The sequence below is a fragment of the Hibiscus syriacus genome, unplaced genomic scaffold, assembly GCF_006381635.1.
Source record: "Hibiscus syriacus cultivar Baekdansim isolate YM2019G1 unplaced genomic scaffold, ASM638163v2 tig00113719_pilon, whole genome shotgun sequence".
In the NCBI taxonomy this organism is placed as follows: domain Eukaryota; kingdom Viridiplantae; phylum Streptophyta; class Magnoliopsida; order Malvales; family Malvaceae; genus Hibiscus; species Hibiscus syriacus.
This window is the reverse complement of record NW_024063467.1, coordinates 535,604-558,374: the sequence shown is the minus strand read 5'-3', so window position 1 is coordinate 558,374 and position 22,771 is coordinate 535,604. Positions and strand designations below refer to the sequence as shown.

The 22,771-nt window shown below is 33.5% G+C and overlaps 5 protein-coding genes across 6 annotated transcripts; 4 read left to right on the top strand and 1 right to left on the bottom strand.

The window, feature by feature from the left end:
* The first annotated feature begins 3,206 nt into the window (after positions 1-3,206).
* LOC120186633 lies at positions 3,207-4,170 on the top strand. Its single transcript, XM_039190512.1, has 3 exons — positions 3,207-3,337; positions 3,432-3,758; positions 3,834-4,170. The coding sequence occupies exons 1-3, from the start codon at positions 3,271-3,273 to the stop codon at positions 3,977-3,979; spliced, it is 540 nt and encodes a 179-aa protein (XP_039046443.1). The 5' UTR covers positions 3,207-3,270; the 3' UTR covers positions 3,980-4,170.
* Positions 4,171-8,233: 4,063 nt separating this feature from the next.
* Positions 8,234-8,994, top strand: LOC120186651. Its single transcript, XM_039190529.1, has 3 exons — positions 8,234-8,347; positions 8,441-8,767; positions 8,844-8,994. The coding sequence occupies exons 1-3, from the start codon at positions 8,281-8,283 to the stop codon at positions 8,987-8,989; spliced, it is 540 nt and encodes a 179-aa protein (XP_039046460.1). The 5' UTR covers positions 8,234-8,280; the 3' UTR covers positions 8,990-8,994.
* Positions 8,995-9,523: 529 nt separating this feature from the next.
* Positions 9,524-12,815, top strand: LOC120186741. Its single transcript, XM_039190611.1, has 7 exons — positions 9,524-9,755; positions 10,585-10,850; positions 10,958-11,087; positions 11,404-11,495; positions 11,668-11,960; positions 12,488-12,608; positions 12,678-12,815. The coding sequence occupies exons 1-7, from the start codon at positions 9,524-9,526 to the stop codon at positions 12,813-12,815; spliced, it is 1,272 nt and encodes a 423-aa protein (XP_039046542.1).
* Positions 12,816-14,398: 1,583 nt separating this feature from the next.
* On the top strand, positions 14,399-15,528 carry LOC120186652 (actin-depolymerizing factor 7-like). Its single transcript, XM_039190530.1, has 2 exons — positions 14,399-14,652; positions 15,307-15,528. Exons 1-2 carry the CDS (start codon positions 14,411-14,413, stop codon positions 15,455-15,457), a joined length of 393 nt encoding a protein of 130 aa, XP_039046461.1. The 5' UTR covers positions 14,399-14,410; the 3' UTR covers positions 15,458-15,528.
* A 376-nt stretch (positions 15,529-15,904) lies between these two features.
* Positions 15,905-22,276, bottom strand: LOC120186715 (O-glucosyltransferase rumi homolog). Of its 2 annotated transcripts, XM_039190595.1 has the most exons (7): positions 22,033-22,276; positions 19,587-20,149; positions 18,623-18,815; positions 18,466-18,530; positions 17,208-17,418; positions 16,040-16,367; positions 15,905-15,960 (listed from the first exon to the last, which is right to left on the bottom strand). In XM_039190595.1, exons 1-7 carry the CDS (start codon positions 22,186-22,188, stop codon positions 15,956-15,958), a joined length of 1,521 nt encoding a protein of 506 aa, XP_039046526.1. In that variant the 5' UTR covers positions 22,189-22,276; the 3' UTR covers positions 15,905-15,955. The 2 variants fall into 2 exon arrangements, with proteins under 2 accessions (XP_039046526.1, XP_039046525.1); XM_039190594.1 differs by lacking the exon at positions 15,905-15,960 and having other exon boundaries at positions 16,014-16,367.
* Between the last annotated feature and the right edge of the window lie 495 nt (positions 22,277-22,771).

The following is a 22,771-nucleotide window of genomic DNA, read 5'->3' as shown; positions in this document are numbered from 1 at the left end:
AATAATTTTTTATAATTGTTTTTAATATAATACTTGATGAGTTTAATATTTCATTAATAAATAAATATGTGTCGAATCCGTTGAATGCTTTTATTGTTAAAAGAAAATGTTATTATTTTTAAATGACTTAATGTGTGTGCGTTGTCGATAGGTTAACGAAGCAAATCAAATTGAAAATATTACATATTAAAAGAAGGTCAAAGGGTGATTTTGCCCATGTAAAGGTCCAAATTTATTATTTTTGCTCATATCGTTTTTTCATATCAATTTAACCCTCGAAGTTGCTCAATTGCATCATTATATATTCTATCCCTAACTTCAACCCCTAAATTATAAATCTTATACCCTAAATCCTTATCCAAGCTTTATAATTTAGGGTTTTAAGTTAGGATAAGGTATAGAAAGATGTAATTAAACAACTTTGATGACTAAATTGATTAGAAAATCTGATAGATACAAAAACAATAAATTGAGTCTATTACAGAATCAAATATGATCTATAAATCTTAAAAGAATTATTATCGTAATAAACTTACGTAGAATTCGAATCTGAATTAGTAAGTCAATGAAGGAGACCCAAACAACAATACAAAAAGTGAAAAATGGTAGAATTCAATTAGTAAGTCAATGAAAGCAGTTTAAACTTTGAAAATCATGATAACATGGTTCAAAAAGTTTAGGACCTGTCTTTTGTTTAATTTATTTTGTTTGTCAAAAAACAGCTGAAAATTCGGATCTAAAGCCCACTATTTACTCCCCAATCATGGGAAGTGCAAAAGTCCAAACAAGGCTGGGCTCAAGAGAGTTTTAATTCAATATTTTCTTCCTTTTAAAATTTAAATTTTAATTTAATTTCAAATATATGTTAAATATAGTTAATATCAATTTAAGAATAAAAATAAAAATAATCTATTTGAAAATTTTAAAAATATTTAATTAAATATACTTTAAATCAGGGTTAGAGGTTTAATATTTCAAAATTTCAAAATTTCAATAATATATATATATTAATGTTTTTATTTTTCTTGGAAAAATAAAAAAATAAATTAGATTGATTTTCTGGAATCAAACGAAACTCTTTACTCAACCACCAGCTACCGCCAAATCCATGTGACGACCGACCAACAATAGAATTTAATTCAAATCGTTCAGAGTATAATATGCTGAGTTTTAATCCATCGATGGGAGTGCTTAAACGATTAATTCAGTCCTCGACTGAATTGAATTTTTAATAACCGAATTAACTGATTTTTTAACCGTTAATTGAATTAATTTTTTTTAAAAAAAAAATCAATCGAACTGAATAAAGGTTGGTTAACGAATAATTAAAAAAATAATTATTTTTTAATTAGATTATTTTGAATACAATAGAAGTATTTATAATTTAATGAGTATAGTGTGGTTAAAAAATAACTGGATTTTAATTCTTAATGGGTTTGAAATTAAAATATGTATTTAATATATATAATATTTAATAAATTTGATTATTTAGGTTAATTAATCGATTTTAAATCGAATTAATTATTAATTGAATATTGAAAAAATATTAACCGTTTTTCGACCGAACTAATACGGTGGCCGACTTAATTAACCGAACTAATTCAGTTCGGTCGGTTAATTAGGTTAAAGTCGAAAAATGAACATCCATATTAACTGAGTTAGTTTAAGTGGTACGTAATTTCATATCACTTAAGCATGTCTTAATATTGAATTTTTATATATGTATAAAAATTTTACTAAGAGACTCATCCATCAAAATCAAATATACGACGATGATCATTTTGAATTAATCGGGACGAAACCCTAAAAATCTGGAGAAAAAAGTTTTATATACTGAGTTTTAGCAAGAGGAGTGTTAGGCAAGGCTTGACCTTTGAAAGACAAATATGCCGAATTTATTAACGGGGATTTAGTATGTACGATTTTCCAAACCATAACGAGAATTGCCTACCATATGGGGAAAAAATCGGCTTCAACTCAATTCCCGCGCACTTATCACGGCAAGAGTTGACTCAGTCGACCCATCGACCAGATATACTACAATATCCCCTCTCCATTTCTTGTCCCATTTTCTTTAATAATATTTTTCAAAAACATATTATTAATAAAATATACAATTATATATCTTCACTGTTTAAATTTTAATATATACATTGATGGTATATAACTATTCACCCTAATATTAGTATTTTTAAAATTAAAATTAAATTTAAAATTATTAAAAAAAAGTATTAGATATTATTACTCTATTAAATTATTAATTGATTTAATTCGTGAAGCAGAACGTATAGCTAAAGTTAGATATTTGAATCAATATGTTATAAATAAGAAAATTAAATAAAAAATATTGTTCTAGTAATGAGACATTACAATAATAAATCTAAATTAATTAATAAATTATTTAAACAAATATTATTATTAAAAATGGGGCAAATTATGTATATAATCATTCACCTATTCTCGTGGTTTCATTTTAGTCACCCAATTATTTTTTTTTAAAAATCATGTCTAATATTACGTTTTGATTTTGTTCGGATCACTTGCCGTTAAAAAAATAACGATGATGTTGATACGATATCATAAGGTATTGCCACGTCAGTGGTTCTGTTTATTTTCTTAACCGAAAGTGATGACAAAAATATATAACATTAAATATAATTTATAATTAATTAAATAATTAAAATAGAACCATGAGGATAGATATATGACTAATATGTACTTTACACTACAAAATATTATCTTCTTAACGAGAAATTATTTTATAGTCCTGGCTCACCACGCCATCCATTATCCCAATGAATCACATCCATTAATTTAAAAAAAAACTCCCAAATAAGTGTCTATTTTTTATTTACACGTAAGAAAGAATTGAAGATTTACCATAAAAATGAGATGAAAAAATATTCCTAATTTCGGTGATTTGGACCACAGATAACGAGGTGAACCGAGTATATCTAATAGTTTATTCCTTCTAACTATATGGAATGTAAATCCAGGATTTCTGGACACCTGTAAACAAAAGTATTCAAAAGGCACGAGTAGGCACCATCAAAGAAATCAATTCTTCTTGAATACGAAAACCTATCAATCTTACTCGGTCACCGTAGGGCTCCACATGACCACCATTACTGTCGTGTTTGTTGAATTTTTCCACACTGCCAAGCCAAAACCAACTATAAAACCACCCCTTCCTCTTGCATCGAACAAGGCACAAAGTAGCTAAAAAAACAAAGCAAAATCCTAGGCTTTTTGTCGGTCCATTACAATCCCATGGCTTCCAAGACAGTAGCTGTCCTTGTTCTTGCATTGTTCGCCTTTAATTTGCAAGCCACCCTAGGTTAATTCTCGAATCATTTTTTTTGCTCCCTAATTACGATAATTTTGCGTTATATTTGATGGTTTTATTATAACTAATTTTGTTTTGTTTGCAGGGGAAATAACATGTGAACACCTTGACCAAGACAGCTGCGCCTACGCCGTGGCATCCACGGGCAAGCGCTGTGTGTTGGAGAAGCACGTCAAGAGGAGCGGCGAAGAAGAATACACTTGCCGCACGTCCGAAATCGAAGCCGACAAGATCAGGAACTGGATCGAGACCGACCAGTGCGTTAAAGCCTGCGGCATCGACCGGAATTCGTTCGGCATATCGTCGGATTCGCTCCTCGAGTCTAGCTTCACGGAAATGCTTTGCTCCTCTCAATGCTACAACGGCTGCCCCAACATCGTCGACCTTTACTTCAACCTCGCCGCCGGGGAAGGTATAATATCCGTGTTAATTGCATCAAACGTCCCTATGGTCCGGATTTAAAATGTTTGACGTCTTCTCTCGGCAGGTGTTTTCCTTCCGAAACTATGCGAGGCACAACGGGGAAACGTGCGAAGAGGAATGTCGGAGATCCAAAGCTCGGGTTTGGTCGCACCGGGTCCCGTCGGCGGTGTGAAGTTCATGGGAGTTGCCCCAGCATTTCCGCCGTACTAAAACTATGATTGTGTTCAATCATAGTATAAAATAAATGAAAGTTGCACTAGCTAGGGTGGTTTCGCAAGCCGGGTTCAAGTGCTCGGACCATCGTCATTTGGTTCGTGCATGCTGTGAACCATGAGCGTGTTGTGTTCAATCCAATAAGATGCTACTTTCTTAGATAGGTTTGCTTATTGTAATGGGTGTGACAAAAACATAATTATAAACTTTATAAATATACTTATATTTACGTTATTACTTTCAAATTTCCAATTTCTTTTACGGATTATTATCCGGTGTAACATAGTGAAAATATTTTATCATGAGTGAATTAAAAAATAAATTTGAAAATCATATCCAGTCATCATGCACACAAACCTATTCTTTTATCTAATTCTAATAAATTCAATAAAGCATTAAGTTTTTTTATTAAACTAAAGTGATTATAAAATAATAAACGTCAAACTCATTTAATGACAAGTGTAAAATGTGATCCGTCACAGGGTCTAAAATTTACGTACTGCACACATTAATGTCCTTTATACTCGCACATGTATAATATTTGCGGTCTAATGATATTTACGCTCAGAGAAAATAATTTTTTCATTTGATTCTCGAGACATGTAATTTATAATGATGGTATCGTCTCGAAAATACAATAGATTTTACAAAATTTATATTATTTGTTTTTAAATCGATTATTATAAATTATTCAATAAAATAAAAATTAGATATTTGAATTAAAAGTAATTGTAAATGGTATCTCTATAAGAAGATACGAGATAAAATTTGCGGGAAAGGAGTTTGGGGGGGGGCTTTTAAAAGTATGGTATATGAGTTTTTTATTTAGCTTAATAGGGTAACTAAAAATTTATTTTGAGATGACGTCGAAGTGATGAGTTTCAATAAAAAATATTTTTATTCTAACTTTTTATCTCGAAGTGAAAGATTTTAATAAAAAAGTTATATTTTATTGGAATTCGTTACCTTGATGTGACGAGTTCAATAAACACTGTAAAAAATATCGTAGATCTCAAAATATAAACCTAGATATCCTAATGGTTTAAATAAAAAACTCGTTATCTTTATTGGGCCAAAAAAGCCCAACATGAATGTCTTAATTATGAAGGCCACGTCTGTTATATTCGGCATTCTTGGTTGGGCTGTAGAAATGGGTCCGAGTTGCATTCAAGTCGACACGGATTCATCTCTTATTATTAAATATTTTAAGTAAAAAAAGTACACCAAGTCTTTATATTTTTAAAAAAATTAAAGTGATTCTCGTATTATAATAATAAATATTGGATTAAATGCTCGTCTTGTCTCTAAAGTATATTCAATTTATTAATTTCATTCCTATGGTATTTTCATCAGTTTAATCCTCAAAATTATTTTGATTATATAATCCGAAACCTTAAACTCTAAACTCTAACTAAAATCTCTAAATTATAGACCTTAACTTAAAACCCTAACCCTTATCCAGCAAACATAAGCCATAAATCCTAATTTAAAATTCTAAACAATAATAAATATTTTAAACATCGACACTATTAAATAACTTTGAGGGTTAAATTGATGTAAAATTATTATAAAGACGAAAATGATAAATTGAGTCAACTATAGAGACAAAAGTAAGCCTTAATCACTAGATATTTTAATATCAACAAGCCAACAATTTTATTGGGTCAAGTTAGAACATATTTTGTTTTTTATTTGATTTATATTTGAAATTCGTGATATTTTTTTAATATGTATTTTAGAATAAATATAATGTTTTTTTGTTATTATAATTAATATTTACTATAAAAGTTATTATTTGAGAATTGGGTTTTCAAAATTGCACCCTAAGCGCGCTTAGGCGCGAGGTACAAAGAGCCATGAAGGGAACACCCGCCATGATCAGAGCAAGGCATTTTACAGAAAGTGTCGTCAGGCGCGTGCTTATGAGTTTTAGGCGAGTGCAATAAACACGCGCTATTTCTGCCTTAGGGATAAGCTGTGATAAAAGTACTAACAACCGAAAATCATTAAAACTTTATACATTAAAGAAAGCCAAAGAAACAAAGTTAAATGAGACAATACAGTGGAAGGAGAAGAAAAAGAGCTGAAACAGTATAAACAAATAGATCTATTGAGTAGAAATTATGTGAATACGTGAGTCGCGTTAATAGCAGAAGTTAAGGCGTTGATTCATGCGAGGAAATTACACACATTTCTTTGTTGTACGACGCATGAATCCAGCAGTGAAGCGTGAACGCACGAGCCACCTTAATGGCTGGAATCAAGGCATTAACCTAGGTTGTATGATGCAGGAATCCAACAGTGAAGTGTGAATACACGAGCCACATTAATGGATGGATTTAAGACATTATTCTGGGTTCTATAATGCATGAATCTAAGTGTATATTAGCAGACAAAAAGAGTAGGTTGATTGGTGTAAAACTGCATAAAATGACTCGAGTTAAGGCATTAATATAGGTCATATAAGCTGCACAAAAGAGTAGTTTTGCATGAATCTAGGATTAATATATTTCATTAAATCATGACTCGAGGATTCATACATTAATAAACAAATTAAGCTACATAATGCATGAATCTAGGTGCATATAGGCGATGGTGAAGAAATAAGTGTGGGAAAGAGTTTGGGTGTTTCACTAGTGAACTGTGAATAATGGGGTAGATACCACCACAGGCGTAGCCCAGTTGACAAAGCAAGGGCTCTTAGGGTTATAAATTGGTCTCATGTCCTAGGTTCGAATCGCACTAGCTGATAATCTTGAAAAAAAACGGGGGACAGAGTGTGGGGTTCTTTGAGCATCTCCGGAGGTTGTCTTGTAGGGTCGGGTTCTTCAACTTAGCCTTGGGAGGTCCTACGTTATAAAAAAATAATGGGATAGATATTGTTTAGAATTGATTTATAAACATTTTAGCATAAAATGTACGGCTTACGTATGAAAAACGCACACTTACGTCTTACACCTAAATTTTAAGAATTTTTTGTGCTCCCATACGCCTTGTACCTTTAAAAACTCTTGCCGTCATCAGTGCGCGGGAATTGAGTTGAAGCCCATTTTTTCCCCCATATGGTAGGCAATTCTCGTTATGGCTTGGAAAATCGTACTAACTAAATTCCCGTTAATAAATTCGGCACATTTGTCTTTCAAACGTAAGCCTTGCCTAACACTCCTCTTCCTGAAACTCAGCATATATAAACTCTTTTTCCTCTATATTTTTAGGGTTTTTAGGGTTTCATCCCGATTAATTTAGAATGATCTTCATCGCACATTTGATTTTGATAGATAAGTCTCTTAGTAAAATTTTTCTACATACGTAAAATTTTAAATTTAATCTTACTTAAGTGATATGAAACTACTTACCAGAATCAATATGTTATAAATAAGAAAATAAAATAAAAAATGTTGTTCTAGTAACGAGACATTACAATAATAAATATAAATTAATAAATAAATTATTTAAACACATATTATTATTAAAAATGGGGCAAATTACGTATATAATTATCCACCTATTCTTTAATAAAATCACGTCTAATATTACGTTTTGATTCCGTTCGGATCACTTGACGTTAAAAAGATAACGATGATGTTGATGTGTCATAATAATGTATTATCACGTCAGTGGTTCTATTTATTTTTCTTAACAGAAAATGATCAAAACGAAACAAAAATATAAAATTAAATATAATTTAAAAACACTTAAATAACTAAAATAGAACAACGAGAATATATATGACTCAATATGTACTTTACACTACAAAATATTATCCTCATAACAAGAAATTATTTCATTGTCTTAAGTCACCACGTCATCTATTATCCGAGTGAATCACATCCATTAATTTTAAAATAACTCCCAAATAAGTGTCTATTTTTTCTTTACACGTAGGAAAGAAATGAAGATTTACCATAAAAATGAGATAATTTTTTTTACTGATTTCAGTGATTTAGACCACAGATAACGAGGTGAATCGAGTATATCTAATAGTTTTTTCCTTCTAACTATATGGAATGTAAATCCAGGATTTCTGGACACCTGTAAGCAAAAGTATTCAAAGGCACGAGTAGGCACCATCAAAGAAATCAATTCTTCTTGCATACGACATAGAAAACCTATAAAGCTTACTCGGTCACCGTAGGGCTCCACATGACCACCATTACTGTCGTGTTTGTTGATTTTTTCCACACTGCCAAGCCAAAACCAACTATAAAAACACCCCTTCCTCTTGCATTGAACAAGGCACAAAGTTGCTAAAAAAACACAGCAAAATCCTAGGCTTTTTGTCGGTCCATTACAATCCCATGGCTTCCAAGACAGTAGCTGTCCTTGTTCTTGCATTGTTCGCCTTTAATTTGCAAGCCACCCTAGGTTAATTCTCGAATCATTTTTTTTGCTCCCTAATTACGTTAATTTTGCGTTATATTTGATGGTTTATTATGACTAATTTTGTTTTGTTTGTAGGGGAAATAACATGTGAACACCTTGACCAAGACAGCTGCGCCTACGCCGTGGCATCCACGGGCAAGCGCTGTGTGCTGGAGAAGCACGTCAAGAGGAGCGGCGAAGAAGAATACACTTGCCGCACGTCCGAAATCGAAGCCGACAAGATCAGGAACTGGATCGAGACCGACCAATGCGTTAAAGCCTGCGGCATCGACCGGAATTCGTTCGGCATATCGTCGGATTCGCTCCTCGAGTCTAGCTTCACGGAAATGCTTTGCTCCTCTCAATGCTACAACGGCTGCCCCAACATCGTCGACCTTTACTTCAACCTCGCCGCCGGGGAAGGTATAATATCCGTGTTAATTGCATCAAACGTCCATATGGTCCGGATTTAAAAATGTTTGACGTCTTCTCTCGGCAGGTGTTTTCCTTCCGAAACTATGCGAGGCACAACGGGGAAACGTGCGAAGAGGAATGTCGGAGATCCAAAGCTCGGGTTTGGTCGCACCGGGGCCCGTCGGCGGTGTGAAGTTCATGGGAGTTGCCCCAGCATTTCCACCGTACTAAAACTATGATTGTGTTCAATCATAGTATAAAATAAATGAAAGTTGCACTAGCTAGGGTGGTTTCGCAAGCCGGGTTCAAGTGCTCGGACCATCGTCATTTGGTTCGTGCATGCTGTGAGCCATGAGCGTGTTGTGTTCAATCCAATAAGATGCTACTTTCTTAGATAGGTTTGCTTATTGTAATGGGTGTGAAAAACATAATTATAAACTTTATAAATATACTTATATTAACGTTATTACTTTCAAATTCCAATTTCTTTTACGGATTATTATCCGGTGTAACATAGTGAAAATATTTTATCACGAGTGAATTAAAAAATAAATTTTAAAATCATATCCATTCGTCATGCAGACAAACCTATTCTTTTATCTAATTCTAATAAATTCAATAAAGCATTAAGATTTTTTTATTAAACTAAAATGATTATAAAATAATATATGTTCAGTTGTGAAAGCCGAACTTTAGAGAATCCTGCTAGGTCTCTCGTATGCTTGGAAACTCAATTTTAAACACGTGATTAAGAAATGTGATTGTATGGACACTATTCGGATGATCAAGCAATACGGTATTAGCTCTGCTCAGCGCACGATTCTAGCTCATATCTCGGCACTGTTACAGCAAAATTGGACAGTTGATCTTCAACATGTTAATCGTGAAAGGAACAAGGTGGCGGATGCTATGACTAAGGTTGCTCGACAACAGGATTTGGAACTTACTTGGTTCTTGAATCCTCCTACTGTGATTCGGTCTCTATTGCCAAGAGGAGGCTGCTGCATTTTTCAACCCTTAAAAGCTTCAACTTTAGTGTGTTCTTCCTTTGTTTAACAAAAAAATATATTATCGACCATTTGACAATAAACGTCAAACTCGTTCAATGACAAGTGTAGAATGTGATCCGCCACATAGCCTAAAATTTACGTACTGCACACATAAATGTCCTTTAAGCTCGTCCATGTATAATATTGGGCCAAAAAGCCCAACATGAATGTCTTAATTATGAAGGCCACGTCTGTTCTACTCGGCATTCTTGGTTGGGCTGTAGAAATGGGTCCGAGTTGCCTTCAAGTCGGACATGGATTCTTCTCTTATTATTAAATATTTTGAGTAAAAAAATACACCAAGTCTTTATATTTTAAAGAAAATTAGTGTGATTCTCGTTTTATAATAATAAATATTGGATTAAGTACTTGTCTTGTCTCTAAAGTATATTCAATTTATTAATTTCATCATTCTTATGGTATTTTCGTCAGTTTAATCCTCAAAATTATTTAATTATAACATCCTAAATCTTAAATTCTAAACTTTAACTAAAATCTCTAAAGTTTAGACCTTAACTTAAAACCTTAACTCCTAACCCTTATCCATCAAATATAAGCCATAAATCCTAATTTAAAATCCTAAATAATAATAAATATTTTAAACATCGACACGATTAAATAACTTTGAGGGTTAAATTAATATAAAATTATTATAGAGACGAAAATGATAAATTGAATACTATAAAGACAAAAGTAAGCTTTAATCTCTATATATTTTAATAGCAACAAGCCAACAATTTTATTGCGTCAAGTTAGAACATATTTTGTCTCTATAAGAAGCGCACCTCGAGCTGTTTCCGACCCCGGAGCCAACCCCCGCGAAAGACCCAGACAAGAGGAAGAAGAAGAAGAAGAATCAAAGCAGCAAGTTCAAGCGCAAAAAGGAAGGACCCAAAGACCCCAATAATGGCTACAAAAAGTGGATTAGAAAACACCCGCTTAGAGTTCCTGGCATGAGGCCTGGTGAAAGCTGCTATATATGCAAAGCCAATGATCATATTGCCAAGCTTTGCCCTCAAAAAGCTCAATGGGAGAAGCATATGGTTAGATTTTCTTTTTGATTTCAGGCTTTTCATCCCCCTTTCTTTTCCTGGTTTAATTGTGGTTTTTTATGAGTTTTTTTTTTTCCTTTTACTTTTGATGTTTAAAGATATGTTTGCACTGTCGTCAACGTGGACATTGTCTGAAGAACTGCCCTGATGTAATGGATAAAAAGACGTGTTACAACTGTGGAGAAACCGGACATTCGCTTTCGAAATGTCCTCAACCTCTTCAAGATGGTAATTTGCTCGTATCGATGCTATATGTTCGAATGCTTTACAGTGGTTTCTTTTACCATTGTGATTACAATTACTTTAAAATGAATTTGATTCTAGCTTAGTTGTGGTAGCTTTTACCTTGTAGCATAAGATATGATTTAGACCTTCGGAATTTCTGTTCTCGAACAGGCTTGTTTGTGAGGATTTCATCGAGGAGAAGCTCTACGTAAACATACTTTTTTCACGCTCACAAGTCACAATTATGGTTTGTTTGTGTTTGAGCTGTTCATCATTTATTGCTATGGATGTCGATTATTAAAATCTTTTTTTGTTGCAGGGGGGACTAAGTTTGCCCAATGTTTTGTCTGTAAGGAAATTGGACATTTGAGCAAAAACTGCCCCAAAAACACTCATGGAATCTATCCGAAGGTATGTTTGAATAAATCATATTTGTAGCTTTTTTATGTAATGCAGTGTCTTATGTGTTTTGGGGGAGCAGACATCATGTTTATGATGTGGATTTTGATTGATAAATGTCTCGATTTATTTCAGCATTCTTTCTCTTCACCAATTTGACACTTGATCTTTTGATCTCCTATAGGGCGGTTGTTGCAAAATATGTGGCGGTGTAACCCATTTGGCCAAAGATTGTCCCGATAAAGGCAAAAGAGCATTTTCTGCAGCTAATGGAGAAGACACATGTAAGATTTTTAACTACCAATCTTGGGGATTTATCCCAAACGTTCTGCTGTTTGTTTGGAATAATTCATGTAACTGTAACCTAAATTTACCTCGAATGAAACCCGCTGTTCTTTTACAAGTGTTGTATCAATTAGTGAACTTCTCTAAGTACTCAGTACCCCAAGATAAGTTATTGCTGTTTGAGGACAAGATGTACGTGTCATATCTGGTTTTAATAAGAACCATGAAAATCTTGTTTTAGTTATTTTAGGTTGAATAGGGAAGAGGAAACAAGTATCTTTCAAAAGTTTCTCGGTGAATTTGGGTTCTCGATCATGTTATTCTTGTTAAGTAATGATAAGAAGTTGAATGACAAAATAAAGACACGATCTTATCAGGAGATGAATTTTGGTCCTTTGAGCTTGCAAGCAATGCTCTTCTCCGTTAAGCTGAAGTTTTTATTTTCAGTTACACGATAAGATAGATGTACAAACTTGGGACTGGAGCAGTTGTGATAATGCTTCTAAGATGTAAACCTCTGCTTATATTGACCTCAACTGCTTTCGGGAAAAAAAACCTCGACTTTGAGGATAGCATGAAAGATTCAGTGTTGGTAGCTTAATCTGTCAACTTATTTTATGATGAAAGCAAATAACATGCTAGCAATCTGCTAGCAATCTAGTTGACCTGCTAAAAACTTGTACTTTTGCTCTTTCTGAATGCGCAATCACACGATGTAGGGTTATGCAAGTGACGAAATTTGTCAGCGGAGACGAACTCGAGGACGACTTTGTAACACAGCAGTCAACAAACAATGCTTCTGATGCTAAGATAAATTCTGAAAAACAACAAGGGCCTGAAGTAATAAATTTTGTAGGATGAAAATTCTCTTGTTCCCTCAAATATGTTTCTATTTTCTCCCTGTTTTAGTATTTGGATTTTCCCCTTACACCAGCACTGGTTATTGTATTTCTATGTTTGGTCCTGCTTGGAATAGCATTGGGAATTTTGCTTTTTCCCCTCAATTCATTGCTTAACATAGAGTTGAATGAATTCTTTCAAGAGTAGTGTGCTTCGGAGGTCACTGAATTATGCTCAAATATTTCTTTTTGGTCACTGGATTTTCAAATATTTTATAAAATAGTCATTAAGCTTCTTGAACCATTAAAAACTGGTCATTGTAACATTTCAATAATTGTACTTTACCCCTCTTTCAATTGACAGATTGTTCATGTCTATCCTTGTAAGACATTACAATCCATCTCACTTTTGTTTATAATGTCATTATCTTGTCAATAATCATCTAATAATCAAAATATATCTGGACTGTATACTAGAATAAATCCGGACATAATTTATATAAAATGGACTTAAATCAAGATAAAATCAATGGTAAATTATACAGTTCATCATTGAACTTTACTCTCTTTCTTATTTTCTCACCGTACTTTTTTTTCTTTCTATTTTGCTCATTGAACTTTACATATTGAATCATTTTGCTCACTCTACCGTTAACTCTCTAACGGTGTGATGATGTGTTATTTATTATTATTATTTTAATATAAAATTATTGAAAATATAAAGGGTAAATTACACCGTTCCTCATTGAACTTTACTCTCTCTCCTATTTTGTTCACCCAACTATAAAATACAAACAGAAGGTGGCTAGATGCCACCGTCGACCGTCGTATATGGTGGTCGTTTGGTCCCAAATTTCACGGGTTTTTTCGCCTCGACACATTGGGTCCGAATCCGACCTCCATTTTGTCGGAACTTGCTCCAAAATCCACAAGTTGGAGATTAAAAGTGAGGAAGACGAAATATTTGAATCGAGATTCACGGATTTTGTGACATTTTCAGTGAAACAACCACTAGATTTGGACTTAGGGGGTCGAGATGAATCGACCCATGAATTTTGAGACCGAACGACCACCATCAATGACTGTAGATGGTGGCCAGAATGATGGTGGCTGCAGCCGCAACCGGTCAACTTAGTTGCAAAGAAGAGGATTCGGAATGACATCATTTTGGTGTATATTTGAGTTTTTCAAAACGACGTCTTTTTTGATGCTTGTGTCATGTCATCACACGTTAGAGAGCTAATAGCATAGTGAGCAAAATGATTCAATATGTAAAGTTTAGTGAGCAAAATAGAAAAATAAAAAGTACAGTGAGTAAAATAAGAGCGAGTAAAATTCAAAGAGAAACGGTCTAATTTACTCTAAAATCAAAATCGATCTTATTTTTCCGAATAAAATATGAGAAGCTAATGCCAAAACCTGTAGCCTGATAAAAATAGGGAACAAGAGAAATTGGGGCATGGAAACTTTGGTAGAGGTGACCGGTTCCCAAAATAGGGAACAAGAGGAAATGGGATATGAGTAAGAATGAATGTAGCCTTTGTTTCCGCCCTCAAATTTCTCTTCACCATTCATTCTTACTCATATCGTATCCAATACTACATTTCTTTCTTCCATTCTTCTCACTTTCCATCCTCCCACAAAGCCTCTCCTTCTCTTTGGACAACAACATGGTGAGGTTTCTTTTCCGACGTATACTTATCGGATTTATATTCGATATATGTGCCCATCGACGTACGTATATTCGGTTAATATGTATTTTGTTGTTCTTGGTTTCATATATAGGCGAACGCGGCGTCCGGAATGGCTGTCGACGACGAATGCAAGCTGAAATTCTTGGAGCTAAAGGCGAAGAGGAACTACCGGTACATCATATTCAAGATTCACGAGCAACAAGTGGTGGTCGATAAAGTCGGGAACCCGGCGTCGAGTTACGAGGAGTTCACGGCATCCCTGCCTACCGACGAGTGCCGATACGCCGTCTTTGATTTTGATTTCACCACCGATGAGAACTGCCAGAAAAGCAAAATCTTCTTCATTGCATGGTAACCCTAATCTATACACCTCTAGGCCATTCATTCAACACTAGTTGCAACTTGGGAACACTAAGTTTTGCTTGTTTCGGAGACCTCACTTAGTGTTTAAGCAAAAGGGTACACATGCACTTTTTTTAAAACGAATCCTTAGTGGCTCTCGTACTATTTTTTTTCTTTTAACGAGGTCCTCTAACTCAAAAGAAAACAATGTGATATTTTAACCAATATTTTTCGTCATTGACCAATGATTTCATTAATTCCTGCTGCTGTGGATGCTTCCTCAAATCTGTTATGAAGGGAATATTGTTTGTGGATGTTGGTATAGATGAAAATAATTAGTTTCCAATTGCATGAACAGTTATTGAAGGGGAAGAAAAAGAATCATGGATTTTGCATAAACTTATTGTTGACTTAGAGTATTATAATGACGAAGGACTTACATTAATTGTTGGTCCATGACGGAAAACATTGGTCAAAACATAAAATTAGATTCTTTTTTAGTTGGAAGACTACATTAAGAGAAAAACTAGTAGAAGAGCCACATTGGTTTCTTTCTAAAAGTACATAGGCTTTGCGTATCTTCTGCCTAGAGTTTATTATAGGTTAAAAAACGAATGGAGTTCTATAACCCTCGAGTCTCATTTTTGTTCAAGTAAGTTGCAGGTCGCCCGATACATCAAGGGTGAGAAGCAAGATGGTGTACGCAAGCTCCAAGGACAGATTCAAGAGGGAACTTGATGGCATTCAAGTGGAGTTGCAGGCAACAGATCCTAGTGAAATGAGCTTCGACATCATTAAATGCCGTGCAATTTAAACGCTGTCGTTTTGTTTGCCTAGTCTTCTTCTTCTTCTCCCCAAAACATTTGATCGGCCATGGCCATGGCCATCACCGTCTCCGAGTATCCCTTATTTTGTGTGTGTTTTCTTGCCTGAAAGGATTCATCTTCTGGTGTGTGGTTTTGTGTTTTGTTTTTCTTACCACTCATTGTGTAGCTTTAATGTAGCTCCTCAGTTCTCTTTACTTTACGATAATATATTTTTATTCATATCAGTTTTAAATTCAAAATAGTTCAAAATCGACATGCTCAGATTACTGAATAAATTAGATTAGAACACGTCATATACGAAGAATGTGTTTCTTAGATATCCGTAAATATATATTATTTTATTCTTGATAATATAATTACGATCATAAATCCGATGACACATGTCTTTTATCGGGTTTTTTTTCCTATTACTATTAGTATAAAATAAGAACCAATGGTCGTGAAAAAGAATAACTCAATGATTTTGATGCATCAATGCATTCTGCCTAAGGTTGCCGTAAATAACATACCAAATAATCTTCTCATTTTCATCTGTTCGTCTGCTTACCTTTGCTTTTCGTAAAATTTCTTCTCCCATTCGTCTACTCGCTTCATCGAATTCTCCTTCTCACTAAGGAAAGCGTGTAGTGATGCCGGATCGTACGGCGAAGGCATGGTGCAGGGGCTCGTAACCGAGGGACCCTTCACAAGTGATTCCATCATGAAATCCTTCTTTGCTCCGTTGGCCGGACAAGCCATCGATTCCGAACATAACTCGACGGCTTTTTCGGGTACGGTGGGCTTGTATAGCATCAGCTTACCGTACTCGTTTAAGAGATGAAACATGTAGTCATACACGTTGTCTACCTTTAAATCCTCTTTTATAAACTCACTTGCTGCCTTTCCCATTGCCTTTGCCTGAGCAAACAAATGGAATGAGGGGGAAAACAATACATATGTATATAAGGGTTAATTCTATCAAGCATACCTAAAGTAAGAATGGATTCTAAATTGGTCTTTGAACTTCTAAAACGTTCTAATTGAATCCTCAAGACATCAAAATATCATATTAGTCAGATTCTTCCACCAATCTAACATCCGCCTAACTATTGCATGTCAAAAGTGTAGATTCAAGCTATTCATGCCATATGAACAAATACGTCCAAAATTTGAACTATGTGCTTTAAATGTAATATACATCAGATTTGAGTCAACGTTTGATGTCCAAGCTTACTGTTAGCAGAGACAAAACTATGACCAAACATTAGGAGGGGCAAAAATCTATTAAGTATTAAAATCTAAAAATTAAAAGGCCTTATTTGACTAATATTTAAACTAACAAAGACCTAAAATGTTTAATACTTAAACTTTTAATTTTTAATACTATAATTATTTAAAAGGGTAAATTATATGTTTAATACTTAAACTTTTAATTTTTTCAAAATCATACCTAAAGTTTAGTTTTTGTTTCATTTTAGTGCCCCTTAATTTTGAAAAATATTGAAAGTTTAGGTACTAAAACAGACCAAAACTGATAGTTTAGGTACTAAACGCTTTAAATTTTTAACGGCACGATACTAAAATGAAAAAAAAAACTAAAACGTTAGGCATAGTTTTGAAAAAACTGAAAGTCTAAGTATTAAAATAGGCCAAAATTGATAGTTTAAGTACTAAATGCTAGTTTACCCTATTTAAATTTCACACTATAGTTTAAAGATGTTGCATGAAATTAACCCAATATATAAAGAAGATTAGTACCTCTTCAAGATGGGAGTTGCCCCAGTCAACTGCAAACTTGATAGATCTGCACTTATCATCCGGCTTAATGGGCCAATAATGATGCAATGGTTTCAAACCTCTGGTGAAGAAATCGAAGTACCGGGGTGTTACGAGCAAGGTAACAGAATCACAAGCCAGGATGTACTTTTCACTCACGGACCATGCAGACCCTTCAACGTATATCTTAAACCTACAACAATTGTGCACTCAGAACACAGAGCTTGATTTAAAAATGGGTAAATTTGACATTTAGTACCTAAACTATCAGTTTTAGTCTGTTTTAACACCTTAACTTTCAATTTTTTCAAAACCGTCCATAACATTTACTTTTTGTTTCATTTTGATATCATGTCCTTGAAAATTTAACGGATGATATTTTTATGGGTAAATTATATCATTCATCACTAACTAAATTGTCACTCCTATTTTTGTTATTAAAGTTTAAAATTTTTTAATTTAACTACTTAACTTTCAAATTACTCATGTTTTAATCACTTTAATTTATTTTATTAATAATATTTTGTGACATGATATTTTTATTATGTTATTAATATACAATTAAAATAAAAAAAATTGAAAGTAGAGTGATTAAATTAGGAGTAATTTGAAAGTTAAGTAATTAAATTAAAAAACTAAACTTCAATGACCAAAATATGAGTGAGAAGATAGTTGAGTGATGCATGATGTAATTTACTGATAAAGAATGCCAAGTTCTAAAAGTTCTTGTAAGTTTTTAATAGTGAGATACTAAAATGAAACAATAACTAAATGTTATATTTTCGTTATTAAAGTTTAAAATTTTTTAATTTAACTACTTAACTTTCAAATTACTCATGTTTTAATCACTTTAATTTATTTTATTAATAATATTTTGTGACATGATATTTTTATTATTTTATTAATATACAATTAAAATAAAAAAAATTGAAAGTAGAGTGATTAAATTAGGAGTAATTTGAAAGTTAAGTAATTAAATTTAAAAACTAAACTTCAATGACCAAAATATGAGTGAGAAGATAGTTGAGTGATGCATGATGTAATTTACTGATAAAGAATGCCAAGTTCTAAAAGTTCTTGTAAGTTTTTAATAGTGAGATACTAAAATGAAACAATAACTAAATGTTATATATGGTTTTGAAAAAAAATAAAACTTTAGGTACAAAAACAGACCAAAACTGGTAGTTTAAGTACTAAACTCATAATTTATCCAGAAAGCGAAGGGACTTGATAATTTAACCTGTGTGCACATTGGCTGGCCAAGTTCGATGTCTTGTAGCCTTGTGTTCTTTCTTCTGTCCAGTTCTGCAGATGCCCTTGTTAGCTTGATTCTGGAAGAGTAAATCTGAAGAAACTGAATTAGAACCTAAAAAGGAAAGACGATGGTTGGTTGTCACCTGGGCAAAGACACGGGCACCCCAGTCATGTGTGTCGGAAACGTTGCATTTTAGGAGGTCTTGCCTGGTTTCGGCAACCTCGGGATTTCCTTTCCAGTATGCGTATGGTTCCCTTTCCTCCCATTTAACTCTTTGGTTGCCTTCCATTAGGTCATTTAACAATGGCACCCACGACTTTAAGCGAATCTCAGGCCTGATTCAATCACATAAAAGAAAAGAAAAAACAAAGTAGGTGCCATGCACCATGTAAGTTATCATATCTCTATAATATATGTTAAATTTTATAAAAGGCCCCTATACTATTTGTTTTTCAAAATCCTAGTCCATTTACTAAAAGTAGAGCACAAGGTTCTTAACCTTGAGGTCGTGGGATCGAGTCCCACGGAGGACATTTCATAATTCGGAGGTCTTTTACGGAAGCTGCTCTCAACCTGGTGTTGGGGGTAGCCTACTATCTTACCTCCCCCTTACCCCATACATATGGGAAAAAGGGACAGCCATTTTTATACTAAAATTTAGGTTAAATTACATGTTTAGTATATACACTATCAGTTTTAATCCATTTTAGACTTAAATTTTTAATTTTTTAAAATTCTACCTAAAATTTAATTTTTATTTCATTTTAACACCCGCCATTAAAAACCTTAATTTTTCATTTTATTACTCATGTTCAAAATTTAACGTTAAATTTGGGGGGAAAGAAAATTTAGATACTAAAACGGACCAAAACTGATGATAGTTGAAGTAATAAACGCATTAAGTTTTGAATGACGGGTACTAAAATGAATTGAAAATTAAATGTAGGGTATGATTTTGAAAAAAATAAAAGTTTAGATATTAAAACTGATTAAAACTGATGTTCAGGTACTAAATATGCAATTTACCCTAAAATTAAATCCAAAAACGCATACTTAGGGAGCTGAGGAAAAGTTAAGTGAGAAGGAAAGGGTCTAATTGTTCTAACCATCCCCAGAAGGACCAGTCTGGAAAAACGATGTCGAGAGTTTCATCATCCTTGCAGTAACGGAACAGAGGAGGTGGTGTAGTGGCATTGGGCCCACCGTAGTCGACGGCTCTGATGACCGGCCAGTCAACGCAATCAAACATGAGGTCCAAATCGGGAATTTTCCCCGGGTACTTCCTTAACAACTGTAGGATCCCCCACAGCGTAAAAACATCCCTCGTCTGAAACGCGTCCTGGTATTTCTCCATGTACGCCGTCCCGTTCACTATAACTAATCTGAAATTAGCCGTCGGTCTAGCTCTCTCCACCATGTCCAGTGTGATCCCCGTGTAGGCCCACGGCCTTAGATCCTCGTGGATCCAACGGAAGTACTCCGGACACGTGGCGTCTGCATTGGGAGCTTCATATTCGACGGTTGTCGGGTAGTGTTTGGGGCAGGTTCCTGTGAGCTCGTATTCACTGCAGTTGAGTGCGATTTCGATTTGCTGTCCGGACTTATTGCGGCTGGAAGCTCCTGTTTTTGAGCTTAGCGGAGATATCTGAGCTAAGCCGCCGACGAGAGTCTAAAACAGACGGCGCCCGGTTTTTTAAAATTAAAAACGAAATAAATTAGAAATAAATAAAGATAGTAAGGAGGGATCACAAAAGCAATTACCAGAAAAGATAAATTACTACACAAGTTATCCACTTTAGGTTTTAACATAAATCTCAAATCTTCAATTTCATCAAATTATATTATTAAATTTTTATTTATAATGAATTATAACACTTATACTGACTTCTATTTGATGTAGTTCTAATGGGAAAAAAAACAACCTAGCTACTTAGTGCATTTTTATTATTAAATAAATTATATTATCTCTACATTGATTTTTATGTAATTACATTGACGTAATGTTAAAAACATTATATCAAAAATGATTTTTTTATTAAAAACATTAGATGAATGACAACCATCACTTGTTACTGATATGATATTTTTACACGTATTGTTTAAGTGCGGCAGAACATAACTAGGGCTAGTGGAGCCATGACCCCCAAATTTAAAAAATTATAGTCTCAACTCTTTAAATTTTCAAAAAAAATTGTTACCCCCAAAATTTTTAAAAATTTAGGTTAAATTTTAAAGTTTTTGAATATTCTCAATTAAATCCGCTCCCATAAATTTAAGAAAAATCTAATTAAGTTTCTCAAATTTTCAAAAATTTTAGTTAAACCCTAATAATTTTGAAAAAAATATAACTGAACCCTTCAAAATTTTGGAAAATTTTAATTTTAATTTCTAAATGTTTTTAAAGTTTTAAGTTGGCCCCAATCTCTATCAAGTTCTGCCACTGTTTAAGTGACATATGTTATGTCATTTTTTTTAATAATATAATATATATCATGTCAATAATTAAAATATATAAAAGTATCACGTCAATAAGTAACAATGATATTCAGTCAACTAATGATTTATATTAAAAAAATTAAATTAAAATTGAAATGTTGAGGATTAAAGCGTTTAATAAAATACATATCAAAATGAAGTAAATATTTAACATTGTACAAATTATATTTTCTGCATATTTTTATTTATTTATACATGTTAGAATCTATTTTAGAAAGGAAACAGATGATTTTTATCAGCTAAAGAACAGTCATAGATGTTAATGAAGTAAATATTTGGATAAATCAAGCGTTTAATATCTAAATTATTAATTTTAGTTTGTTTTAGTATATAAACTTCTAATTTTTAAAATCATACCTAAATTTAATTTTTGTTTCATATTATACCTACATTCAAAATTTAACATTAAGTTTTGAAAAATATTGAAAGTTTATGTACTAAAACAGATCAAAACTGATAGTTTATGTGTTAAATGAGTTAAAATTTAACGAATGGTTACTAAAATGAAACAAAAATTAAATATTATGTATGGTTTTGAAAAAACTGAAAGCGTACGAAAATTGACTAAAATTGATAGCATAGGTACTAAATGCATAGTTTAGCATAAATATTTTTATGTGGCATAAACCATTTAAAACCCAAGGGTTGGGGGGATCCACATTTGTCAACTTGAAAATGTCCAAAACCAACAAACAATTTTGAAAAATTAGGTATGGGATGGTAAACAAAATCAAAGCAGGACACCAAGAAGAAATCAAACGGGTATAATTAATACGTGTCGGGCCAGCTGAACCGTGACACGCGGACCGGAGTAATTGATTGAGACCATCTCTCGCGAATGAAGTTTTTTAATATTGACCGACACCTAAGGCAAAACCTTACGAAATTTAATTGTTTTTCTACTCTAATTACGGAATTCGCGACGCTTCTTCGATTCACGGTTTTCGACCTAGTTTTCTAAGATTCTCGATGAACGAAAGAGGTAAATATCGAATCAATTTCGTGCTAAACGATGCAGTATAAGTCGGAAAATATAAAGAATTCCACATTACCTACCGTAGTGTCGAGAAAGTGCGTGGAGATCAACGCGCCGACGAGTAGCAGGACGGATACGACGCCTACAGATCTGCCAGTTGATTTCGTCAAAGTCCGCCAGATCGTGTCCGTTGATATCGCCTGTTTCCCGTTTGCCCGCATAACGTCAGTATTCATCTCTGATTAATCAACTTCCCGCCTCCGTCGCTCCGCTGCAAAGATCTGTACGTACACTCCGTCTATGTAGCTCAGCAGTGAAGAGCTTCGAATTGTTTTTCCTTTTTTCTGCTTCAAAAAAAATTGGCGAGCAGAGGAGAAAAATCCCGTGAAGCTTGGAAAGCAAATTCCACACTGTTCTGCACTTAAGCAACCAAAGGTTAATTTAGTTTAATGGCGGAAGGTGATTGAAATTTGGAAAAGTTTGATTGGGGGATGGGAAAGTGAAGGAAAGGAGATTGAATGAAGACTAAAATGAAAAAAAAAATCTTCAAAACAGGACTGTAGTCGATAGGAAAATTCATACAAATTTGATGATATTCGGATAACAAATCCCCAAATCTTTAATTATGAACAGTGAAAGATGAAAATTCAATTTATATAGAGCTCGGGTATCGGCGATGGCAGCAGTGCGCTGCCCACGGCCTCGCTTTTAAGAGGTTTTCTATAACGATAATTCAATGCATTCACCTCTTCTCTGCTTGTTCTTTATACAACGAGGAGTAACCGATTTATGCTATTTTAAAATTATTTTATGAAGTAT

Excerpts from the sequence above, each read along its gene's own strand:
- LOC120186715 (XM_039190594.1), bottom strand. The coding sequence starts at position 22,188 with ATGAATACTGACGTTATGCGGGCAAACGGGAAACAGGCGATATCAACG. Across the intron at positions 20,150-22,032 it reads CGCACTTTCTCGACACTACG|ACTCTCGTCGGCGGCTTAGC; the intron begins GTAGGTAATGTG and ends CGTCTGTTTTAG. Across the intron at positions 18,816-19,586 it reads GACTGGTCCTTCTGGGGATG|GCCTGAGATTCGCTTAAAGT; the intron begins GTTAGAACAATT and ends TGATTGAATCAG.
- LOC120186633 (XM_039190512.1), top strand. The coding sequence starts at position 3,271 with ATGGCTTCCAAGACAGTAGCTGTCCTTGTTCTTGCATTGTTCGCCTTT. Across the intron at positions 3,338-3,431 it reads TAATTTGCAAGCCACCCTAG|GGGAAATAACATGTGAACAC; the intron begins GTTAATTCTCGA and ends TTTTGTTTGCAG. Across the intron at positions 3,759-3,833 it reads CAACCTCGCCGCCGGGGAAG|GTGTTTTCCTTCCGAAACTA; the intron begins GTATAATATCCG and ends TTCTCTCGGCAG.
- LOC120186652 (XM_039190530.1), top strand. The coding sequence starts at position 14,411 with ATGGCTGTCGACGACGAATGCAAGCTGAAATTCTTGGAGCTAAAGGCG. Across the intron at positions 14,653-15,306 it reads AAAATCTTCTTCATTGCATG|GTCGCCCGATACATCAAGGG; the intron begins GTAACCCTAATC and ends AGTAAGTTGCAG.
- LOC120186741 (XM_039190611.1), top strand. The coding sequence starts at position 9,524 with ATGGACACTATTCGGATGATCAAGCAATACGGTATTAGCTCTGCTCAG. Across the intron at positions 11,088-11,403 it reads TCCTCAACCTCTTCAAGATG|GGGGGACTAAGTTTGCCCAA; the intron begins GTAATTTGCTCG and ends TTTTTGTTGCAG. Across the intron at positions 12,609-12,677 it reads AAAAACAACAAGGGCCTGAA|TATTTGGATTTTCCCCTTAC; the intron begins GTAATAAATTTT and ends TCCCTGTTTTAG.
- LOC120186651 (XM_039190529.1), top strand. The coding sequence starts at position 8,281 with ATGGCTTCCAAGACAGTAGCTGTCCTTGTTCTTGCATTGTTCGCCTTT. Across the intron at positions 8,348-8,440 it reads TAATTTGCAAGCCACCCTAG|GGGAAATAACATGTGAACAC; the intron begins GTTAATTCTCGA and ends TTTTGTTTGTAG. Across the intron at positions 8,768-8,843 it reads CAACCTCGCCGCCGGGGAAG|GTGTTTTCCTTCCGAAACTA; the intron begins GTATAATATCCG and ends TTCTCTCGGCAG.